This window comes from Danio aesculapii, chromosome 8 (assembly GCF_903798145.1).
Source record: "Danio aesculapii chromosome 8, fDanAes4.1, whole genome shotgun sequence".
Lineage (NCBI taxonomy): Eukaryota > Metazoa > Chordata > Actinopteri > Cypriniformes > Danionidae > Danio > Danio aesculapii.
Genome location: NC_079442.1, coordinates 54,692,848 through 54,715,893, shown reverse-complemented (window position 1 = coordinate 54,715,893; position 23,046 = coordinate 54,692,848). Strand labels below are relative to the sequence as shown.

The following is a 23,046-nucleotide window of genomic DNA, read 5'->3' as shown; positions in this document are numbered from 1 at the left end:
TGTTGTGATGATTCTACAGTTGCTATGGTAACACAACTACAGCAATTTGTTGTGATTCTACAGTTGCTATGGTAACACAACAACTATAGTGATTGATCTGTTGTGGTGATTCTACAGTTGCTATGGTAACACAACAACTACAGCAATCTGCTGTGGTGATTCTACAGTTGCTATGGTACGACAACAACTATAGTAATATAAACAAATGACCCAATACTGTAGTTTTTTTTTACAGCTGTAGTGTATATTATACTGCAATCCACTTCAGTTTACTGTAGTAAAACTAAAGTATACTACAGTATTGATTACAGGTTATTAGTTCACAATAGGTGTGCTGGAACATTCATTAGCAAAGAGAGTTGTAAAGACTATAATATACGCTGTATAACACACTTCACTACAGTATGTATTTTAAATTACTACAGTATTTTTCGTTATGGGGTAGTTTTAACTATTAGAAAATGAACAGGTCTTTGCAATGTCCCGTATTCTCCTCAGCTACGTCGCGTGTGTGTGTTTTTGCGTGTGCTTGTCTCCCTCTGCTGGTCTGCGTGTGTAAGTGCGCGCGGCCTCTTCTCTGTGTGTGCACGTGGCTCTCTCGGGGTCGCGCGCGCTGAGGAGGCTGAAGGAGGCGCGCGCTCGTGTCACATTCTTCAGATGATCCGCTAATCGGCAGAAACACACACACACAATCAGCGACAGACAGCAGTGGACACAAGGTACGACACACATTGACACTCATATACATACACTCACACACATACCCGAACCAGCCGAGACAAGCAGACTGAAACAACGAGAGGATGGAGATCATCTGAGAGATGCTAAAGCTAATGCTAGAAACAAAAGGCAGAAACAGAACACACACACATATAAACAGAGAGAGAGCGGCATACACACAGATGAGCAAACAGACAGCCCGACCACCATCATCATCCTCAGTCTGTGTTATGTATTCATCAGTGTGTTTGTATCATCAGTTATATATGTGTGTGAGTGTGTGAGAAAACATGCATGTTTTCATATTTCTGCTTTCATTGTTATCGATTCTTCTGTGTTTTTTAAAGACAAAAGTTTTCATCAATTATAAATGAATCAATAGTTTTCCCCTCTGATGTCAAGAGAAAGCCACACACTGCTGGTTAATATTAATCAGTGCTTAAATCAAATTACAGTGTGCTGTCATACACAGTACAGTATGCAGAGAAATGCTCATACAACCACCTCAGACCCTAAAAAACTGAAAATATCAGTAATAATCTCAATTATGGAGTACAATAAGAAGTAAAAACGGACTGTTCTAGCTGTAGAAATATAAATATAAAACTTTGTTCAATTCATCTTTATTTCTCTAGCGCTTTTATAGATCAGTGCTCTCAAACTCAATTCCTGAAGGCCCACAGCTCTGCACAGTAGACCACCAGTGTTGCCAGATTGGACGATTTCCCACACAATTGAGTGGTTTTGAATTTGATTGTGTTGGTAAAAAATGACATGGATAGGTAGAGAAAATTTACCGGGTTTCACTTATTTTCTGGTTATGATATGATCGCCTCTACAGAACCAAATCAAAACAACTTAAGTCTCCACATTACAACCGCTGATGCAGTTTAGGCCTAACCATGAGGTCTAACTACTTGCAGATATTGCACTCCTGGTTAGACCTAAACTGCGTTTCGTTGCCTTGTACATGTACATGCGTAATGACAAAGTTTAATCTAATCTTTTGACAGCCTTCAGATTTCTGGGTGGTTGTTTGTTCATTTTGGTGGGTTATTCGATTGGGCTGGAATCAGTCGGCTACATCTGGCAACACTGCCGACCACCTCAGACTCTCACCTGCTCAATAGTCTCTAGTGCTGCGGCCGTAATTCACATGCTTATACTACACCCTAAAAGTATGGACTTTTTTCATAAAGGAAAAGTTTATAATTTTGAGTGTGTAACAGAAGAACTGTCATATTGATATTACTGTCATATTGAATATCCTACCTTATTGGAGGAGCAGCAGGAGAATCTCCCATTCAGAGAAATCTCCTCAGGTGTTTGGATAATTCTGTATTCAGACGTTATTGTCCAAACACGTCTTTATATACATTCAGCATTGTTGTTGCAGATGAAATATCACACAGAAAACGTGATTTAATTATGTTCCAGTGGGCTGGATATTAATGAACAGGCATACAAACATCTTTACTGAAGCCTCTCTACTACTCTACGGTTGGTCTCGCGCTTCCATCATGTTTGTAGTTTATTTACACTTTTCACCAGCGTTTGTAGTTCTAATCGAGTTCACGTCCACTGCGCAATGTATTGTGGGTAATATCAGCGGATAGAGTGTGGACGCTTCTACACTTCATTTTTAATACTGGCAATAGTAAACCATCTGGGAGCCTTTGGCATGCTCTTTTCAGCAAACTATGATTTGGGTCAATCTAATTCTACTTTCTAATGCTATTTAGGATGGATATTATGCGAATTGGGACGCAGCATGGCAGTCTTGAACAACTTGATTAGTTGGATCAGCTGTGTTTGATTAGGGTTGGAGCAAAGCTGTGCAGAGATGCGGCACTCCAGGAATCCAGTTTGAGACCTGTGTAGATTGTGTGGCAGCAGCTGAACACAGAAGTTCTAGTGAACTGAATCTGTCGGTCCAGTTTCAGTTCAGTTCAGTTCAGTGTGGTTTAATCTTCACTGCTGAGAGTCCAAACACTGAAGAGCAAATCCATCCATGCGCAGCTCCACAAGTCCCAAACCAAGCAAACCAGTGGAGACAGTGGAGGAACAAACTTCACCAATTGGCCAAAGTGAAGGAGAGAAGCCAGCCTCAGATGGACACCACCATTTCTCCTCTGGCCAAACTTCTTGTGCAGAGCTGCAGTCTAGGCGCTGGAAAACGCTGGACCGCCATCGTGGAGAAGCTGCAGGTGTGAGTAGGTCGCCAGTTGGTGTTTAGGCTGGCCCAATGGCATCAATGCTGAGACTTGTCTATCAGTGAGGTCTTTCAGAAATCAGTCTCATGCTCTCCACTCCTCCATGACCACCACAGCAGCTGCTCAGGATATAGCATGGTCCAGGATTATGGAGACATCTAGAAGTCCTCTGTGGTTGGCGTCATCACTTAATGATGATGAATGCACAACTTTAGATCTGAAGCATGTAGCTGTAACAAAGTAAACCAAATCTACACTATACAAATGCAGAAAACAGCAGTGTTTCTAAAGCACTGCTAATCAGAGTTTTATTTTAATAAAGTCGTATAATCTTTTGTAACCACACCCACTTTCCACTATCCAATCCGATGTGGGTTGAGCTGAAGCCCCGGCCCATGGCTCAGAATGATGTCACACTGTTGCAGCAGTTCCTGTTTGTTTGTGTAATGATGGAGTGTTTATCAGTTATTGATTATCGATTGGTAATAAACGGGTGTTTTTCAGAATGCTGACTGAAGATGGACGTTCCTGAATATCTGGATCTGGATGAGATTGACTTCACTGATGATTTACCTGTGAGTAATTATGAAATATGCAGATTATATTTAAAAATGGAAGTCGCACAGTTTAATAAATTTGCATCTCATTATCCAAATTCTGTTCATTATTATTATTATTATTTTTATAAAAGATGTTTCATGTACTCAGTTGTTTACATGGTCAGCGATTATTTACTATTTTCCATCAGCAGCTTTTTTTTACCTAAATTACTTCATTGGTTTTATTCATTTATTATATTTACATATTCATGATTATCTGTATAAGCTGAGCAAACATATCTATCTTATATTTATTATTTGGGTTAGTGTTTTTTGCTTTGATTTCACTTATTTTACATTAGATTTAATAATGTTTAGGAAGTTTTATTCATTATATATTTAGATTTTCTATTTCATTTTTAGTACATATTTTGATTATTTTAAACTATTTAATTAGTAATTTTTGGGGTTTTAAGTTGATTATTTTAAACAATTATTGATTTCACTTGTAAATTTTGTGATCGTATTAATGTATTTCAGGTGTGTTTTTATTTAAAATGATTTAATTTAAGTTTTATAAGTAAACTATTAGCTTTTCGTCAATCCCTGAAACCCTGATTTAGTTAAACTGCTTTCTTTGATTTGTGACAGCGTATATTAAGTGTTTACGTGTGTGTGTGTGTGTGTGTGTGTGTATGTGTGCGTGTGTGTCGCACAGTACTCGTCTAAGAGCATCCCTGAGCTGTGCCGAAGACACGATGGACAGAATGATGAGAGACAAGGTACTGCACTCATTCACACACAGGTTTTCACTTTCACCAGCAGATGGCACTCTGCTTTACAAACAACCATACTCTGCTTTTATCCAATAAAAATAATGATGAATAAAGCAAAGATTTAAGCAAAGATAAAACATTAAATGTGAGGTGTGTTTACTTTAATTTGCGACAAAAAAGCAAGTACAATTGACCAGTAACAGTACACGATTCGGCTAAACTCACAAGCTCTTATTCCAAAGCATCTGCTTGTTAAAAGGAACATAGAGCGTTATCTGCTGTTGAGCGATGTCTAGTGTTAGAACTAGCCTAGAGCGCCATCTGCTGTTTAAAACTAGCCTAGAGCTCTATTAAACACTAGCCTAGAGCGCCATCTGCTGTTTAAAACTAGCCTAGAGCTCTATTAAACACTAGCCTAGAGCGCCATCTGCTGTTTAAAACTAGCCTAGAGCTCTATTAAACACTAGCCTAGAGCGCCATCTGCTGTTTAAAACTAGCCTAGAGCTCTATTAAACACTAGCCTAGAGCGCCATCTGCTGTTTAAAACTAGCCTAGAGCTCTATTAAACACTAGCCTAGAGCGCCATCTGCTGTTTAAAACTAGCCTAGAGCTCTATTAAACACGAGCCTAGAGCAACATCTGCTGTTTAAAACTAGCCTAGAGCTCTATTAAACACTAGCCTAGAGCGCCATCTGCTGTTTAAAACTAGCCTAAAGCCCTATTAAACACTAGCCTAGAGCGCCATCTGCTGTTTAAAACTAGCCTAGAGCTCTATTAAACACGAGCCTAGAGCAACATCTGCTGTTTAAAACTAGCCTAGAGCTCTATTAAACACTAGCCTAGAGCGCCATCTGCTGTTTAAAACTAGCCTAAAGCCCTATTAAACACTAGCCTAGAGCGCCATCTGCTGTTTAAAACTAGCCTAAAGCCCTATTAAACACTAGCCTAGAGCGCCATCTGCTGTTTAAAACTAGCCTAAAGCCCTATTAAACACTAGCCTAGAGCGCCATCTGCTGTTTAAAACTAGCCTAAAGCTCTATTAAACACTAGCCTAGAGCGCCATCTGCTGTTTAAAACTAGCCTAAAGCTCTATTAAACACTAGCCTAGAGCGCCATCTGCTGTTTAAAACTAGCCTAGAGCTCTATTAAACACTAGCCTAGAGCGCCATCTGCTGTTTAAAACTAGCCTAGAGCTCTATTAAACACTAGCCTAGAGCGCCATCTGCTGTTTAAAACTATCCTAGAGCGCCATCTGCTGTTTACAGCTAACAGAGAGTTTTGCAATTCATTATGAGGATCTAAGAAATGATCCATGAATGCATCAATTTGATAACCTCAGTCAGGCTGATAGATTCTTGATTTTCCTCTGTTGTGTGTGTGTGTGTGTGTGTGTGTGTGTGTGTTTGTTTTCAGCTCCAGCCATTAACTGGCCTCGTAGTGCGGCGTCTCACAGCGGCGCAGGACTCAAACCCACCGGTATCGCAGACGTCTACAGTAAATTCCGTCCTGTTAAACGTGTTTCTCCACTCAAACACCAGCCCGAGGAGACGCAGACGCAGGCGGAGACTGAAGGGAAGAGCTCAGAGATGGACACACAGAGCGGGAAAGAGGAGCACAGCAAGAGCAGAGGCCTCATCAACCAGGGTCAGCAGTCAGCTTTATTTCAATAATATTATTATTTAAATCAAAATAATCATATATATAATAATATTATTTATGTTCTAACAATATAATAATGTGAATATTATTAATCCTATTATTGTATTGTTATAATATATTATTTATGCTGTTATTATGAATAATTACATCTACTTTTCTTCAGTTATCAATAAAATAGTTTGACCAATAGTGTTATTTTGCGTCTGCTGAAATCTCCCTGTGGTGAACGCAGCTCTGTTCGGGGAACTGGAGCACTACGACCTGGACATGGATGAGATTCTGGACGTGCCCTACATCAAGTGCACTCAGCAGGCGGCGACACTGCCTCGAGCGCCCTCCGCAGGGAACACGCACACACTGGTGCACTCCGAGAGCCTGAGCGGCGGGACGCAGTTCTGTGTGCTGTCGCCCGTCATGAGGAAGTCTAAATCTGCAGATCTCCGAGCGCAGAGTCTTGTGCTCGAGAACACACACGAGCAGATCCCGGACAGCAAAACCGGAGCCGACGGCGGCGGACACACATCCAGAAAACAAGCCAGAGGAGCGTCCCGTGAAGCGGACGAGGAGGCCAAGAAGAGCCAAAACATCCTGAATATCGTGAGAGACGGACAGATCTCTCTGCTGGTGAGAGCACTCACTGATTAAACATGCTTTCTGAGAGGGTTTGAGTTGTTTCCTGTCCAAATATCTCACAATTTGACTAATAATAATGTGGTTTTGTTTTCAATAGTCTACATTAAAGGGGAGATATTACACAACAATTATATAATGATCACTTTTATAAGGGGATTAAACCCAGTTGTGTGTGTGAGAGTATATCCAGCAGCCTCTAATGGTAAACATGAATTAATTGAGTTTGTTCTAATCAAACTTGATGAAAACTGTCTGCAGAAACACTTTGATTGACATTCTCCCTTTGTATGTCATCAGAATGTCTCTCCCGTTGCATTATGGGGTATTGTAGTGTCCATTTAGATGAGCTTTTTTAGAATCTCGCCAGGAGGATGACCTACTCATCCAGTTATTTCACGTACTGTTTTTGGAATACTATGATTTTGGACATGCCACTTGGCTCACATACTGATTTTAACATACTATATAGTGTAGTGTGCCATTTTGGATGCAGCCATAGCTGTAGCTGTAGCTGTAGCTCCTGTAGCTCCGCCCTTTTCTGAAAAGAGCACGATCTCATTTGCATTTAAAGCGACAGTCATCAAAACACCACAGTTAGGATCAAAGCCTGAAAGGGTCAGTTTCAGAGAGCTGGAGAACATTATCTGTGTGCTATTCTCAGCTCAAACTCAAACACACACAGAGAGAGACAGCAGGGGTCTGTTATTCGTACATGGATTACTCAATTAGCTGGATTTGGTTATTGATGATTTGACACAATCCAGGATCGTTTCGTCCTTCAAAACTCATCCGAGAGTGTTGTCATAGCAACAGTTCTGGTAGCTCAAACCTGTTCAGGAGCAGGCTTATTTCATGTAAACAGGATTAGATTGGGTCTGTTCGAGCAAAGGTTATACTGAAAGTGTGTACTGAATGCTTATATTGTCTTACAGTATTAATCTATAGATTATATACACTTGGGAAAATAGTAAAATAGTTAAAAGTTTATATAGACACATATATAGTGTATAATAATTAATAATATTTAATATTAAATAATGAATCATATTTATGTTTATATACATATAAGTTTAAAAAAAGTAATATATTAATAAAACTTAATAAATAGAAGTATGAAAAACGGGGTGGTTCTCCACAAGGGGATCAAAGAGAACTTTAATATGGATCTTTCAGATGCAAATGTGCATTATTTAAAGGTACCGATCCAGCTTTAGTACAGTTTCTATAAGAGAATAGACATGCACAATATTCAACTGTTTTTGTTTTTTTTTTGTTTATAAAGGAATAATAATAATAATAATTTCTGCAGTTCTGCATGTTTTGACAGCTAATTGATGATGATTTGATGCTTTGCAAAAGTTGCAGACGCCTTTACCAATATCAAAAAGCTTTTTACATGCTAAATTAATTTAAATTCCTAAATTATAGGCCTAGACTATAGTAAAGAACATCCACTCTAAATGTAAAAGTAAATAAATTGCTGAAAACTTTTGATACATGAAAGTATAAAGCCTGAAACCCACAGCAAATGTGGAGAGTTATTGCGCATCATATTTACTAAACCATTTACTACGAATTAATAGAATTTAGCTCATATGGATAACTGAATATTAATCAGATGATGTCATAACGCTGCTCTGCCGTCAGCCAATCGCTGCATTGCTGATCATGATTTAGAGGATGGATAGAGCTGTCCTTCACAACACACAGCGATCTCAGATCAGTTCATCCAGACATTTTAATCTGATTCACAAACTTGTTTGAAGAACCAAATTAGCCAGAGATCAGTTAATAAGATTAACAGATCCAGGATCTGCCAAATCATCTTAGATCATTTAGTGATGTATGAAGAACTGACCCCTGATGTGCAGTTTACAGGATGTCAGTTCCTCCAGAATATAATAATCTGATCTCAATGTTTGATTGTGTTTTGTAGTTTTTGCCACAAATCTTGCAGCAATTCCTTTATTGTTTTGTTTTGTGACAGTATATGATAAATAAAACATCATTGATCACACACTATCATGTTTTTAAACGTAAAACTGTGCAGAGGGTACTCTGTGGAACAGCAGGAATTGAACAGTGTCTGACTGTCTGAAATATGCAGGAAATTTGCTGCAAACTTCACAAAAGGCTTGATTTTGCATTAAATGAAGTGATCTGGGACATGCTAAACTCTGGAGGATCTGTAAAAAGCAGCAGAATAGGTTCATTTTAACCTAAATGTTGTGCATTGATGCATTGTTTTGAATAAATGCTGCAGTATTGCCCAAAAATGAGACATGTCATGCGTCTTGCACAGCCTCACTTTGCGGCGGAGAATCTGGAGCTGATCAGAGACGAGGACGGGAACAATCTTCTGCATGTGTCTGCGGCTCAGGGACACACAGACTGTCTGCAGCACCTGACGTCTCTCATGGGCGAAGACTGTCTGAACGAACGCAATAAACAGCAGCTCACACCGGCAGGACTCGGCGTACGGGTGCGTATGTCACATCACACACTAGCGCTGCACAATATACCCAAAAATGATCCTGATAATAGTATATGCTGTATCCACATCGCAGAGAAGTTCAGTAAGTTAAATCAACTGCATGCAAATGGTGTTTATGCAAATCTGACCAATCAGATGAGGAGTTTACTAACTTTAACCCCGCCTCTCCAGTAGCTGAACCTACAGCTGAAAATAGTGGGTAGCACAATCGCCTCACAGCAAGAAGGTCTCTGGTTCGAGTTCCGGCTGGGTCAGTTGATGTTTCTGTGTGGAGTTTGCATGTTCTCCCCATGTTGGTGTGGGTTTCCTCCGGGTGCTCCGGTTTCACCCACAATCCAAACACATAAATTGGCCAGAGTGTATGAGTGTGTGTTTGTATATGAGTGTGTATGGGTGTTTCCTAGTACTGGGTTACAGCTGGTAGGGCATCAGCTGTGTAAAACATATGCTGGATTAGTTGGGGGTTCATTCCACTGTGGCGACCCCTGAATAATAAAGGGACTAAACTGAAGGAAGATGAATGAATGAATGTGTGTGTGTATATATATATATATATATATATATATATATATATATATATATATATATATATATATATATATATATGTATATATATATATATATATATATATATATATATATATATATATATATATGTATATATATATATATATATATATGTATTTGATTCAAATAGTATATCAATTTAAATATCTATGTAAGAAAATTGTTTTGTATGGTTTTGTTTCTATGTATATATATATATATATATATATATATATATATATATATATATATATATATATATATATATATATATATAAAATATCCACACTTATATTATGTCAAAACAAACTTTTACTTTGGATGTGATTAATTTTAATCAATGTCTGCCCAGCGCTAACTTTAATGGAAGCAGTTTAGCTGATGTAGAAAACCGACCACACCCACTGATGACATCATCCTGCACTCATGGGCGTGTCCTGATGTTTGTCCAGTCAGATGATCTAGAGTGAGCACACACCTCTGGCAGCTGTGATGTCATGTGATGTGATGTGTGTGTGTGTGTGTGTGTGTGTTTTTAGAATGGTCATCTGGAGTGTGTGCGCTGGATGGTGAGCGAGACGGAGGCCATCGCAGAGCTCAGCTGTACTCGAGAACACCCGAGCCTCATTCATTATGCTGCTCGATACGGTCAGGTGAGCGACTGCAGAACACACACACACACACACACACTGTGAAAAATGTACATAAATGAGCAGTTTTTGAATTGCATTATGGGATCCTGATCTTCCTTCCAGCAGCTTTTAACCTGTATAAGTGTGTTTCTGCATGTGTGTAATAGTGTGCAGTGCTGTATAGTGTGTGTTTTTGTTGTATATTACACTACAGAAACCTTGTAATAAACTGCAGCACCTGTTCTGCTATTCTACACACTCATTCCTCTACATATTAGTCCTGATATATTATATTATTACTAAAATGTCAATAAAAGTCACTTTAAACTGTAGAGCTGAATTATCAACATCAGAAGTGGACAGAGCAGAGATCAACATCCCATAATGCAATTCACCACCATAAATAAACACCAAACACTGAAACTGTTCATTGATGTTTCCGTCTGTCTGTCTGTGTGTGTGTGTGTGTGTGTGTGTGTGTGTGTGTGCACATGTCTCTGCTTGCATGTGTGTGTGCTGCAGGAGCGTGTGCTGCTGTGGCTGCTGCAGTTTATGCAGGAGCAGGCCATCTCTCTGGACGAGCAGGATCAGAACGGGAACTCCGCGGTTCACGTTGCCGCTCAGTTCGGCCATCTGGGCTGCCTTCAGGTACGACACACTCAGACAGGAAGCGGCTCTCCCTCACACTTCCTGCTGCACTTCCTGCAGACTGGAAGAAAAACACTGGCTCTCCCTCACACTGATCAATCTGTAAGCAGGTTCACAAACAAAACTTGGTCAGAATTTACCACAACAAAAATAGTGAAAATGTTGGATGTGTTATACATTAAAGCTGCTGTGTGTCAGTGTTTGACTCCTCTAAAGCATATAAACAGCATCACATGTGTGCAGATATTCAGAAACATGCTCAGTGAACATTCTTGTTCATCTGAAACACAATGCTGAAGTCAGATATTGATCATGTGGGTTACGTACCAGAGCATCTGTCTTTGTTTTGGTCACTTTAACCCGCCCAATGCCAGTTTAGCCAATTATATTTCAGCACCACGGGTTGCCAGATGGTGGAAAACAGCGTATTTCATTCATTCAGTCAGGAAGGCTCTGAAAGCATGCCTCAGTGAACTAAATGCAACCTCCGGTGGACAGTAGCAGATTCAGAGTTCCACATGAGGTGGTTAATTAATCAGCAAATAATATAAATATTACTAGTGTAAACATTACGTGAGCAGGTTACATTATAACCGCGTGTCCTAACAACACACTACGTGAAGAGATACACAGTGATGAGCAATTTGGCTGTTTGCAGCAGACGAAACACGACAGAAATGTAAATACAGCCATTCAGAAGCACAGAATATACACTCACTCAGTGAAATGGTTTATAATCTATTAAATACATATTAAACCTCTTTAACATTAATAACTGTAGATGCTCAATCACTGATATGTGTTCAGTTCTAGAGTTCAGTTTCAGATGGTTTATTTTATTTTCCAGATCTGAGCTGAACTATCTGCTGCTGCTTTCAGTAAATGACAATAAATGTGATGTAAAATGGCATTCAGACTCACATTAGCATTTAACACTGAATAAAGCACATGAGCTGTACCTGAGCTGATCATTGTCAGTTTTCTGTTGTTCAGCTGTGAGAAACAGAAGCCGTTTCTAATATATCAATTCGAGGTGTTGGTTAGGACAAAAACATATTTTAATATGGAGGACAAAAACATATTTTAATATGGAGAATATTCCCTCTATTGTGTGCCGTTGCTTTTATTTAGAGCACGGTTTAAATCACTCGCTTCTCAATCTGGCAACCTGCGCTTGCGTTTGTTTTGATCCAGGAGTGCAATACCTAGCTCAACCACTGGGTGTCTTAAATGTCTTAAAGAGCACAAAGGTTACCTCTTTTTTCTGATTTAATATTAATATTATGGTTCTTCTGAGTGTGCCAGTTTAGGTTCAGTTTAAAACACAATTCAGACTGTTTTATTATAATGTGTTAAAAAGTGTCATGTTGGGGGCGTGTCCACAGCTTGCTGATTTAGGGGTGTGTTGCTTCACATGTAGATTAGTTTCAGCTTCCCGCCAACACAACAAGGGGGCGGAGCAATGAGCTCACCCGCTCTGTGTTTGCAACAGAGTCAGACAGGCAGACAGAGAAGGAGCAGGAGTGAGAGGATCATATGTTTGCAAACCTACCTAAAGATACAACCAATAATTCTGATTAGAGCGATAATGTGGAGAATATTGATCTTGTGTTGAGCCCAATGAGCCTTGCATCTAAAAATAGAGCTAGCGTGTTCCTTTAGTGATATAGCTTCGACTCACGCTGAAAATGGCGGACGTGAATCAACAAACTGAGGATATGATGACGCGCCTGTCAATCAATATTGGTGGGCGGGGGGGCCGCTCTCCTACGTAAAGTTGCGGTCGGTTTGAAAACCGCTCCAATTGGTCCACCGTTTTAAATGTTGTTAAATTGAAAAAAAAAGCACTGGGTGTGTTTATATCACCCCAATATGACGCTCTACACACCATACATGCACATATGTCTGTCCAAACAGCTTGAAAAGTAGATTTTTCACCATAGGTGCCCTTTAACCCTTGTGTGGTGTTGGTTTTTTTGTTACTCAGCCAGTGTTTATGGGTCTGGTGGACCTGCTAGAGTTTTGGCTTTCCAAATTAACACTATTAAACAGTTTTATGTTAATTTACTCAACAAATGTTTACTTCATCCCAATTACAAGCCATATGAACAGCAAACATGGTTAATTTCCCCCCTTTACCTTTGTTAGATCATATTGATGGATTAATGTGCTTCTCCTGTTTTTATTTTTATTAATGTTATGAAAAAATAAAACCCACAGATTTGTTTTTTCCTATTGTTCCCACCATGGTCATGGACCTCATCATCAGAAGCTCCTCTCTCTTCCACAATCAATTTGCAAGGCCCTCGCAGCAGATAATCTTTTGGCCATCTTGATCAGTTGTGATAAGGAACATAGTCATAGTCTTATTTCTAGTATTATGCCCCTAATGCGCAGATGGGACAGGGTGTGAGAAAATAAGCTCGGTTCCCGCAAGAGAGAGGGTAAAATGTGCGGGAATGTAGGAGCAGACAGTGTTGCTAGTTGAATTTGGAACAACTTTGTGCAGAAACAGGCGGGGAAGAAAACAGCAGCACGGGAAAGGAGGGAGAGAGAGTGTAAGAACACTGGACCTACACTTTCAACACTTTTATTAGACCTGGGTCCAGTGGAACCGAACACCTTGTATGTAACCTAAATGTGTGTGGGGAGGTACATTTATGCGGTCATTGAAAATTGGTTCGTATTCATGTTCTTCACAGAAAATAAGCCAAAGCCAATGAATTTCAGGTTGACAAAATAATTAATTGTTCAATTTATAGTTTGAAAAAAAATGAAAAGGGGTCTCACAGACACGAACACCATACAAGGGTTAAATTCCTAAAGCTAAATTTTAGGCCTTAAAACGTCTTAAATCTACTGAAATGTTGTGTTGTAGGTCTTCAATCTTTTTTTAACAGGTCTTAATTTTCTTTCATTCATGTTTAGCTACAGAATCTGGCCATTAACACCCGTACAGTCACCAACAATACATCTCAACCTTTTATTTAATATAGCATCTTCTTCCCTTACAGTAAAATTTGCTTAAACGTTCAGTTTATTTCCTGATGAGGATACTGACCTGACCTAAAGTTTATTAGATTATTATTATTGTAGACTGAAGTAATTGACTGCTTTGTTTTGTTCTATTCTTGGTGAAGGTATAGGGTTTCTGAATGGATATATTTGAAAAGTCTTTAACAAAAATATGATTGTATTATTAAATGTATTATATGTTAATCATTTTTTGATAGGAAAATCTTTTTTTAACTGGGATTTTTAAAATAAATCCTTATCATTTAGCCCTGTACAAGTCTTAAATGTCATTCATAATGCTCTTAAACGTCTGAAGTCTTCAATTTAAGTTGGTGAAACCTGCAGAACCCTGTTTTTTAATTAAAAATGAAAATGTGCGTGTGTGTGTGTGTGTGTGTGTGTGTGTGTGTGTGTGTGTGTGTGTCCATGTGTACGTCTCTGTCTGTCTCCATGTCTGTGAATGTGTGTGTCTGTCTGTCTATCTTTCTGCATGCATGTGTGTGTGTTTCTCAGACTCTGGTGGAGTACGGCTCTAATGTGACAGTGCAGAATCAGCAGTGTGAGCGCGCGTCACAGTGTGCGGAGCGTCAGGGTCACAGCACCTGCTCCAGGTACCTGGTGGTGGTGGAGACCTGCATGTCTCTGGCCTCGCAGGTGGTCAAACTCACCAAACAGCTGCACGAGTAAGAGATGCACTCACTCATGTGTCTGACTGACCGCTGCTCAGCGTATGGAGTGTGTGACGCTGGCGTGTGTGTTTCTGACAGGCAGACCACAGCGCGGGTGGCTCTACAGAACCAGCTTCAGCTTCTGCTGCAGACACAGGAGCCCAACGGCAGACCGCCATCACCCAGGTCTGACAATACACACACAGACATATATAATATACAGCAACCAGCCCATTTTTAGATTTCTTTCCTAGCAACAGGCCCAATTTTAGATGCATTTCCTAGCAACCGACCCATTTTTAGATTTCTTTCCTAGCAACAGGCCCAATTTTAGATGTATTTCCTAGCAACCGGCCCATTTTTAGATGTATTTCCTAGCAACAGGCCCAATTTTAGATGTATTTCATAGCAACCGGCCCATTTTTAGAAATATTTCCTAGCAACAGGCCCAATTTTAGATATATTTCCTAGCAACACGCCTAATTCTAGATGTATTTCCTAGCAACCGACCCATTTTTAGATATATTTCCTAGCAACACGCCTAATTCTAGATGTATTTCCTAGCAACCGACCCATTTTTAGATTTCTTTCCTAGCGACCGGCCCATTTTTAGATATATTTCCTAGCAACCGGCCCATTTTTAGATTTCTTTCCTAGCGACCGGCACATTTTTAGATGCATTCCCTAGCAACCGTCCCATTTTTAGATGCATTTCCTTGCATTGGCCTATTTTTAGATGCATATCCTAGCAACCGGCCCATTTTTAGATTTCTTTCCTAGCAACCGGCCCATTTTTAGATTTCTTTCCTAGCAACAGGCCCAATTTTAGATGTATTTTATAGCAACCTGCCCATTTTTAGAAATATTTCCTAGCAACAGGCCCAATTTTAGATGTATTTCCTAGCAACCGGCCCATTTTTAGATGCATTTTCTAGCAACCGGCCCATTTTTTGATGGATTTCCTAGCAACAGGCCCATTTTTACATGTATTTCATAGCAACCGTCCTATTTTTTTTATGTATTTCCTAGCAACCGGCCCATTTTTACATGTATTTCCTAGCAACCGGCCCATTTTTACATGTATTTCCTAGCAACCGGCCCATTTTTACATGTATTTCCTAGCAACTGACCCATTTTTAGATTTCTTTCCTAGCAACACGCCCAATTTTAGATGTATTTCCTAGCAACCGACCCATTTTTAGATATATTTCCTAGCAACAGGCCCAATTTTAGATGTATTTCCTAGCAACCGGCCCATTTTTAGATGCATTTTCTAGCAACCGGCCCATTTTTTGATGGATTTCCTAGCAACAGGCCCATTTTTACATGTATTTCATAGCAACCGTCCTATTTTTTTTATGTATTTCCTAGCAACCGGCCCATTTTTACATGTATTTCCTAGCAACCGGCCCATTTTTACATGTATTTCCTAGCAACCGGCCCATTTTTACATGTATTTCCTAGCAACTGACCCATTTTTAGATTTCTTTCCTAGCAACACGCCCAATTTTAGATGTATTTCCTAGCAACCGACCCATTTTTAGATATATTTCCTAGCAACACGCCCAATTTTAGATGTATTTCCTAGCAACCGACCCATTTTTAGATTTCTTTCCTAGCGACCGGCCCATTTTTAGATATATTTCCTAGCAACCGGCCCATTTTTAGATTTCTTTCCTAGCGACCGGCACATTTTTAGATGCATTCCCTAGCAACCATCCCATTTTTAGATGAATTTCCTTGCATTGGCCTATTTTTAGATGCATATCCTAGCAACCGGCCCATTTTTAGATTTCTTTCCTAGCAACCGGCCCATTTTTAGATTTCTTTCCTAGCAACAGGCCCAATTTTAGATGTATTTTATAGCAACCGGCCCATTTTTAGAAATATTTCCTAGCAACAGGCCCAATTTTAGATGTATTTCCTAGCAACCGGCCCATTTTTAGATGCATTTTCTAGCAACCGGCCCATTTTTTGATGGATTTCCTAGCAACCGGCCCATTTTTACATGTATTTCCTAGCAACCGGCCCATTTTTACATGTATTTCCTAGCAACCGGCCCATTTTTACATGTATTTCCTAGCAACAGGCCCAATTTTAGATGTATTTCCTAGCAACCGACCCATTTTTAGATATATTTCCTAGCAACAGGCCCAATTTTAGATGTATTTCCTAGCAACCGACCCATTTTTAGATATATTTCCTAGCAACAGGCCCAATTTTAGATGTATTTCCTAGCAACCGACCCATTTTTATATATATTTCCTAGCAACACGCCCAATTTTAGATGTATTTCCTAGCAACCGACCCATTTTTAGATTTCTTTCCTAGCGACCGGCCCATTTTTAGATATATTTCCTAGCAACCGGCCCATTTTTAGATTTCTTTTCTAGCGACCGGCACATTTTTAGATGCATTCCCTAGCAACCGTCCCATTTTTAGATGCGTTTCCTTGCATTGGCCTATTTTTAGATGCATATCCTAGCAACGGCCCATTTTTAGATTTCTTTCCTAGCAACCGGCCCATTTTTAGATTTCTTTCCTAGCAACAGGCCCAATTTTAGATGTATTTCCTAGCAACTGACCCATTTTTAGATTTCTTTCCTAGCAACACGCCCAATTTTAGATGTATTTCCTAGCAACCGACCCATTTTTAGATATATTTCCTAGCAACACGCCCAATTTTAGATGTATTTCCTAGCAACCGACCCATTTTTAGATTTCTTTCCTAGCGACCGGCCCATTTTTAGATATATTTCCTAGCAACCGGCCCATTTTTAGATTTCTTTCCTAGCGACCGGCACATTTTTAGATGCATTCCCTAGCCACCATCCCATTTTTAGATGAATTTCCTTGCATTGGCCTATTTTTAGATGCATATCCTAGCAACCGGCCCATTTTTAGATTTCTTTCCTAGCAACAGGCCCAATTTTAGATGTATTTTATAGCAACCGGCCCATTTTTAGAAATATTTCCTAGCAACAGGCCCAATTTTAGATGTATTTCCTAGCAACCGGCCCATTTTTACATGTATTTCATAGCAACCGTCCTATTTTTTTTATGTATTTCCTAGCAACCGGCCCATTTTTACATGTATTTCCTAGCAACCGGCCCATTTTTACATGTATTTCCGAGCAACCGGCCCATTTTTACAAGTATTTCCTAGCAACCGGCACATTTTCAGGTGCATTTCATAGCAACCAGCAGATTTGCAGATGTGCTTGTATCGCATGTTGTCTGACAGATGTCCTCTGTCTCTGTGTTCAGCTGTCGTGTGCCTCCGTCAGACTCGTGGCCTGAAATGACCCTAACAGCAGAAGTGGCACCTGAAAACGGCCAGTGGGTCCTGAAGCAGAAACACACGGAGACAGACGGAGTCATGCGCAAACTGCTGGGGAAAGATGCAGCAGAGCGAAGCCATCCCAGAGACACCCATGATGGAGGCGTGGAGTCAGGGGCGGGGCCAGGGGCTGGACCAATGAAACGACTGGGAATGGGAGAGAGGCGGGAACTCAAGCTGGCGCGTCTGAAACAGATCATGCAGCGTTCGCTTAGTGAGTCTGACGGAGACGTCTATCCTCCAGACGAGACCAAACACGCAACCAGACCCACACAACTGCCCATCCCTGAGGCCGAGGAGCCCAAAAACACACACTCCTCCAGCGAACGCAAGCTCTCCTTCACACACAGGACTTCCAAATCTGTGGACGCCTGTAACCCGTCTCCGTCATCAGACCAGAGCGATCCCGAAACCAGAACAGAAGCGGGAGATAAAGTCACCACCAGTCCGAAAAGTGCGCTCAAGTCTCCGTCCTCTCGCAGGAAAACCTCGCAGAATCTGAAGCTGAGAGTCACGTTTGATGAGCCGCCGCGGAAAGACGGAGCCGCCAGCGACACTAAAGCCCCGTCCACTAAAGAGAAGAGACCCTTCGGTGCGTTTCGCTCTATAATGGAGACGCTGAGCGGAAACCAGAACAACAACAACAACAGCAGCAGCAGCAGCAATGCTCAGAGTCCTGGAAAACACACCGGGAAGAAGAGTAAAAGCAAGACGAGCGCTGTGTAGAGCAGCCGAGGACGATCAGTCACTAACAGAGCCCTGCTTCAAGGGTTAGTTCACACTAAAATGACTATCCTGTTCATTTGATCACCCACAGCTCATCAGAGATGTACACTGTAAAACATATCTGTTAATCATACAGTTGGCAGTGGTGAATTGCATTATGGGATGTTGCTCTCTGCTCTGTCCACTTCTGATGTTGATAATTCAGCTCAGCAGGTTAACAAAGCTTCATGTAATGGCAGTGAATGGTGACAGCTTTATTAGATTAAAAATAAACACAAACAAATCAATAGCAGTGGCTCCTGATGACACACTGAGCTCATGTGAAGCGAAACATGAACGAAATTCAACATTATTTACAATATTATTAGCTTTAATCCATTAAAGCATTCAGAAAGCAGTCGCACGTGCTGATATCGCTCTGGATTAAAGCTAATAATGCTGTTAATAATGTTAGTTTCTTACAGGGAGTGATGGTTTCCCTTCATAAGATCTCATTATTTTAATCTAATGAAGCTGTCAGCGCTCACTGCCATATGAAGCACCAAGAACCACAGATTCAGCTCAAATTCTCCATTAATGTTTGAAGAAAGTTGGAGGAGCTGTGGGCGAGTATATGAACAGGAAGGTTTCATATGTGTGTGATCTACGCCTTTAAGGGTTAGTTCACACAGAAATTAAAAATGTTGTTAATTACCCTCTCTCAGGAGGTTTAGATAAATCCGCCAGTGTGGTGAGTAAAGTAATCTTGTTTTCTGTGTGAAGTAATTAGTTTAATTCACTCCACTGACAGATTATTCATCTTATTTTAAGAAAAAAGACTACAAATGTGTACTTATTATTCCTGAAACGGAAAAGAAAGCTTCTTGATGTAAGCATTTTTAGATATGTGGACTTAAAAACTCTCAGGAAAAGCATGTTTGGCAGTGTAGTGAACACACAGTTTGATCTGACACTGAAAACATTGGTGGACAGAGTAGTTTTACAGGTATATTTGCTGTTGTTGGAGCTCTGTGTGACAGGATGTTTCTAGAGTTTGCTGTCTGTGGAGGATGAAGAGCTCCAGGATTTCATCTAAAATACCTTCGTTTGTGTGGTAAGATGAACGAAGCCCTCGGAGGATTATAAACCACATGAGCTGTCTTTATTTTTGTGTGAACTAACCCTTCACTCGATCTTTACATGAGAACACTTCCTTACGTACGAGGTTTGATTTTTGTACAGACTCGATAGTAATGAAGCTGAATGAACACACAGACGAATGAACGAATCGCTCTTTACTTGTGATTCGGTTTGTTTCATAACACTAATATGTTTCTATATAATCTGTATTGATTTGCGGTAATGTATGGGTTTATAATAATTTATCTATATTTACGGTTGAATGCCAGAAACGCTCTAGTATTTGACAGCATTGTATCACGACGTTTAAAATAAAGAGGTTTTCAGCCGTTTCACTATACGAGGAGAGATTATTGACCAGCTCAGTTCAGTCCTGTGGATATCTTAGGATGTTAAACTAGAGCTGGTTCAGCAGGAGTGTGTGTTCACCTCTCAAGACTGGAGACACACTGAGATTTGATTATTTTCAGCTTTTCATTATTATATTTTCCACATATTTCAAGCTTTGGTGATATTGAATTGGGAGTGAAGAGTGAGTTTTTGTTTTATGTTTTGTAAAGGGGCTAATAGCAACCTTAAAAGTGATTTAACAAATTAAAAACGACTTCTATTACATCCATACTAAAAGATTTCTTCATGAATAGAAAAATAGGAGAAGAGGAAAAACTGTGAGTTACTGAGAGTTAAATATCACCTGGGAGGTGCAAATAATTGTGCCATATATATAAATATAAAACACCATGCCATGCTCACACCATGCTCAATTGGTACTGATGGACCCAAAGAAAATCTCCCCCACACCATTACACCACCACCAGCAGCCTGAACCGCTGATACAAGGCAGGATGGATCCATGCTTTCATGTTGTTGAGGCCAAATTGTGAGCCGAGCATCTGAATGTGTCAGCAGAAATGGAGACTCATCAGACCAGGCAACGTTTCTCCAATCTTCTATTGTCCAGTTTTGGTGAGCCTGTGTGAATTGTAGCCTCAGTTTCCTGTTCTTAGCTGACAGGAGCGGCACCCGGTGTGGTCTTCTGCTGCTGTAGCCCATCTGCCTCAAGGTTGGACGTGTTGTGTGTTCAGAGATGCTCTTCTGCAGACCTCGGTTGTAACGAGTGCTTATTTGAGTTACTGTTGCCTTTCTATCAGCTGGAACCAGTCTGGCCATTCTCCTCTGACCTCTGGCATCAACAAGGCATTTGCGCCCACAGAACTGCCGCTCACTGGATATTTCCTCTTTGTCGGACCATTCTCTGTAAACCCTAGAGATGGTTGTGCGTGAAAATCCCAGTAGATCAGCAGTTTCTGAAATACTCAGAGCAGCCCGTCTGGCAGCAACAACCATGCCACGTTCAGCGTCACTTAAATCTTTCTTCCCCATTCTGATGCTCACTTTGACCTGCAGCAGATCGTCTTGACCATGTCTACATGCCTAAATGCAGTGAGCTGCTGCCATGTGATTGGCTGATTACAAATTTGCATGAACAAGCAGTTGGACAGGTGTACCTAATAAAGTGTCCGGTTTGTGTGTATGTGAGTACACCCCATTTTGAAAAGGAATATCCATCTTTCAGTGAATATATGTCAAATATTATAGTGCATTTAAACAAAACAGAGTCATTAAACAGATCTTTTTATTAAGATAATAGTCACTAAACATCTTTAGATATGAAAAGATAACACATTTAAATTATGAAAAATATTGCAAACACATTTTCAACAAAAAGGTTTTTTATTTGTTCCTCTTGATTTTTGTTTTTTAATATTTTTCGCTAAAATAAGTTTGAGTTACTAATTTTTAAACAATTAACATAAATTTAGTTAGATTAGCTCCAGATTTGGCTTCAGGATTGACTAATTGCACAATTATATGTAATATTGTTAGGATCCTGAAGACAATATTCATGTCAATGAGAGATTTGTGAGGACTTTGTGAGGCTCATTTGAGTTTAATGAGAGAGAGAGAGAGAGAGAGACAGACTGAGAGAATAAGTGTTGATGTTGTTATTATTTTATCTATATGTGTGTTTTGTACTGGGTTTATTGTTAATGCTTTGACATCATTGTGCTTTATTTCAGCCATGCCAATAAAGCTCTGAATATGAATGTGGCAAGAGAAAATATAACAGAGAGAGATACAGACAGACAGATTGAGAGAGAGAGAGAGAGAGAGAGAGAGAGAGAGAGAGAGAGAGAGAGGGAGGGAGAGTGAGACAGGCGCTGGTGTTCGGCTGTTGTGCAGCATGAAAATGGAGCAGACGAGCGCTTGATTTGACAGCAGTCGAGTCGTCTATAGATTTTTGTGTCCATTGTTTGGGCTTATTTGTGTGCTGCTTTACTCAGTCAATCAAATATAATTGACACCGCTGGGCTGCTGTTGTTTCTGGATGACAGCGGTTAATGCCGCTGGAAAACAGCTGCGGGAAACTCGCTCTGCTGAAGGATGGGGAAAGGTTTCAGTCTCTCTCAGCCGTCAAGCGCATTAATTGATGATCTTATAATAATGTGATCAACCTTTAATTCTGCTTCTGTTCACTCAGAAATGAGCAAACCAGAAACACACAGATCTGTCATCATGGCTGAATATTCATGAAGTCCAGAAGAGGGAAGCAGAGCCGTGAGGAAATATTCAACATTATTATTATTATAAGTATACTGCACACACCTCTCCACATTTACATGACTATACTGAGATAGTGGACATGTGTGCTCCTGTTATTATGGCCACTTTACTCAACTATTATTCAGTTCTACTTTATTTCCATGGAGTTTTTCCACAATTATTACTGTTTTAAAGCAGGAAAGTGATGGTTTCATGTGATTTCTGTGTTATTTCAACTTGTAGAGTGTCTTTCTGCTCATATTCAGATTGGTGTATTGGTGTTTGCTCATCACAGTGTGCTCGAATACTTAATAGGCTGTTTATTTTCCAACAATAACACTTTAATATGTTAATCTAGACCACATGCTGGAGATATTGACTGATGAATCTGAATATTTATAGGCCTGCTGTTCGTTAACGCTGTATAATAAGCCTACATTTGTTTAACATTAATGAAGCAAGTGATGAAAACTGCTAAATATTTAGAATTTGAGAAGCATTTAGCTGATGGCATTTTCTTAGTTAATGCTTAATAACTCACAAAAACCTTCATAATAAGTTCACAGAAGACTAAACGGAGTTTAGGAAAAGTCCAATAGTATCTGGATGCAGCCTTGATGATGCAAGTGATGCAATCTCAGACACAATGCACTCAATAGAGCGAGTGACGTCACTGTGAGAGGCGGGGTTAGTAGTGTTGTTAGGTGAGTGCAT

General features: G+C 40.0%; 1 protein-coding gene across 1 annotated transcript; it reads left to right on the top strand.

Annotated features, from left to right (window-relative positions):
* The first annotated feature begins 613 nt into the window (after positions 1–613).
* sncaip (synuclein, alpha interacting protein) lies at positions 614–20,068 on the top strand. Its single transcript, XM_056464231.1, has 11 exons — positions 614–719; positions 3,438–3,508; positions 4,191–4,254; positions 5,662–5,892; positions 6,140–6,531; positions 8,843–9,022; positions 10,120–10,233; positions 10,735–10,860; positions 14,389–14,558; positions 14,643–14,729; positions 17,811–20,068. Exons 2-11 carry the CDS (start codon positions 3,452–3,454, stop codon positions 18,607–18,609), a joined length of 2,220 nt encoding a protein of 739 aa, XP_056320206.1. The 5' UTR covers positions 614–719; positions 3,438–3,451; the 3' UTR covers positions 18,610–20,068.
* Positions 20,069–23,046: the final 2,978 nt, after the last annotated feature.

Bases quoted from the DNA above. Each gene is read 5' to 3' on its own strand.
- sncaip (XM_056464231.1), top strand. From the start codon at position 3,452: ATGGACGTTCCTGAATATCTGGATCTGGATGAGATTGACTTCACTGAT. The intron at 9,023-10,119 runs GTGCGTATGTCA...GTGTGTTTTTAG, and splicing joins CGGCAGGACTCGGCGTACGG to AATGGTCATCTGGAGTGTGT. The intron at 14,730-17,810 runs GTCTGACAATAC...CTCTGTGTTCAG, and splicing joins GGCAGACCGCCATCACCCAG to CTGTCGTGTGCCTCCGTCAG.